The 2,632-nt window shown below is 36.2% G+C and overlaps 1 protein-coding gene across 1 annotated transcript in view; it reads left to right on the forward strand.

Moving 5' to 3' along the window:
• The window catches only part of NBAS (neuroblastoma amplified sequence), a 487,556-nt gene that overhangs the window by 160,045 nt on the left and 324,879 nt on the right, over positions 1-2,632 (forward strand). Inside the window, exon 23 of the mRNA XM_012653069.1 lies at positions 978-1,131. Coding sequence (XP_012508523.1) covers positions 978-1,131 — 154 coding nt within the window. The remainder of the gene's footprint in view (positions 1-977; positions 1,132-2,632) is intronic.

Below are 2,632 nucleotides of genomic sequence, written 5' to 3' on the forward strand. Positions count from 1 at the left end.
TATTATTCCCCTTTTTTAAGTAATAAAAGGAATCTTGGGCTAGTTTTAGTTAAGTAATTTGCAGAAGATTTCATAGCTTTCAGTATGGAATTGTGCTTCAGACTCAGTTCTGACTCCAAAGTTCACTGTCTTATAATAATAACAATTACAGCCCCCGCCATATACTGTGTACTTACTTTAGATAAATGAATGTCCCTAATGGAACACAGCATTTTTCCATATGCCCATCTGAGATTTATGAGTTTAAGTTACTTTCTACTCATTTTTTAGTCCTTAACCATGGAAGGCAGCTGGCCATGGTCATCCTTATAAAAGTTCCTCATAATTTGTGATCTCCATGGTGTTATCCTGTGTACACTCCTCTAAGACGTTTCTTTTTCACACCTGATGGGGAATGTATAGAGTAGTCTTGGGCTGTTCAAATGTCAGCACAATACTGTATTGCTGGCACCTAATAGAGGCATGTTAACAACATAAATGAGGTATATTTCCTACTGTTTTTCTGAACATCGAAAACAGAGTTTCTTAATTCAAATTGGAATCACCTGGGGATGTCTTCTTAAACGAGGCCTGGCTGGCCAGCACAGGTGATTTTGATTTAGTAGGCCTGTGGTAGGCACCCAGCCATGTGCATTTTGTTAAAGCTTTTCAGGGTGATTTTGATTTTTGTTAATATTTGATTGATTTGTGGCATAGTTATTCCAATTTTTTTTTCATTATTATCCATTCTGATTTTCTAAATTGGGAAAACCAGTGGGAAAATAAATTAAGCGTCCTAAATACATCTCATTTATTTTGTAAGGGTGCACATACATATGAGAAAATACACACACAAACACACATACCCACATGTATATATATGCTCCCTGTCTCTGTAACCTGCTCTCTCCCCACCTCTCTTCCTATCTTTCTCTCACAAAATTATAATTTTTCCAGCACTCTAGTCAATTATTAATTGTTCTTTTTGTGCTTTGCAGAAAGGTTGTTGAGCCAAGTCTTGAAGATGAAAGTGAATTCTTGTATGCCGCACAGCCTGAGTTACTGAAGTTCAGGACAACCCAGCTCTCAGTCGAGAAGGTTATGGACTGGTATCAGACCAGAGCAGAGGAAATAGAGCATTATGCCCGACAGGTGAGGCGCAGTAACACCTCTGTGATGCTAGCAGGGCTGCTTTGGATCCTCAGGACTCAGTACCTGTTAACAGAATGGATGCCAACAGTGGTGCCAGAAATCACATATATAATTTGCAAAGGATGAAATACATAGTTCTTATTACTTTTGTTCATTTGTCCTTTGGACCAGAAGGTTTTGTGGCTTTTGTTTTGGATTCTTACAGAGCAAATATGTACAAGAAAAGTTGTTCAAAATCTTTCTTTAAAAAATGTAAACCGCAAAATATGGAACATACTATCTCTGCTTTTCTATGTATTTTTAATAGGCTTAATACCTTATTAATTTAAAAGATTGTATTGACATAGAAATGCTTGATTAATTCCCTATTATATTGCAGTAGTACAGCTGATTGTGATTTTGCCTTTCGGGAACCCTGTTTGAAGATGTTTCTAATGTTTTCCTGTAGTCTATGCCTAATTTCTCTCAGTTCTTATGTACCTTTACTGAGCTGCATAACTGTTGCATCAGAGAGGGGTCGAGGAAGAGAGAGGAGGATTAAGCTGAACCTTAGTGTATCTGAATACTAATGTTGACCCTTTGACTCACAGATGTTGTGACTCTGGACCTGTTGCCTACACTTTCTGTCGCTCAGTTTTCTCATGGGGTTAATTCTTATACCAGCATCAATGAGAACAAAGAAAATATACTTGAGAGGACATTAAAAACTGTCAATTGAGTGCTCTGTAAAAATAATCAACAGTTGTCATCTTAGAGAACAGAGCAACATTCTTTGGTAATCTAGAGCAAAGAACGGCAGAATACACTTTTAAGTTGTTTTCATGGTCTGGCCAATGAATACTTGCAGTCTTGGCTTTGGACTGCCTGTGAGTCTTTCATTTGACAGGGAGGTTGATTCCAGAGGGTCTGATGAGCAGCAGTACTTTGGGAAGTAACATGTTCCCCTTTGTTTAAATTTCTACTTAATGTATCTGGCATGGCCTCATATTTCCATGTGATGATAGACTTCCTGAATTTCTGCTTAATCTAATTCCTATATATAGTGTTCATAGGATTGAAGATGAATTATTTGCTGGAGGTGATGGGAATATTCTAGACCAAACTTTTTGAGTTATGGCCAAGCACACTTATGATTAACTTTTTATGTTTTTGAAGATGGCTAAGGACCATAGTACTTTTGAAAATGTTTAGAATCTTAAGATAGCACAATGAAAAGAATCTTCGGATATAATCTAGTTTAATTCTCTTATTTTATAGATAGATAAATTAAAGTCCACAGAAAGGAAAGTGAGCACCTTGCACAGGGACAAACAGTGGCACAGCCAGACAAAATACAAGTCTCTGTATAATTTTTCTTATAGTATCCATATAAAAATGATCAATTATACAAATCTTAATGACTGAGAACAGGATATATAAATCTGAAAAAAGTGGTTCTTCTCAGATCTGCAAAATCATTACATCTTGACATGAAAATTATAGATATTTATATTTTATCTAG

This window comes from Propithecus coquereli, unplaced genomic scaffold, assembly GCF_000956105.1.
Source record: "Propithecus coquereli isolate 6110/MARCELLA unplaced genomic scaffold, Pcoq_1.0 Scaffold41, whole genome shotgun sequence".
NCBI classification, from domain to species: domain Eukaryota; kingdom Metazoa; phylum Chordata; class Mammalia; order Primates; family Indriidae; genus Propithecus; species Propithecus coquereli.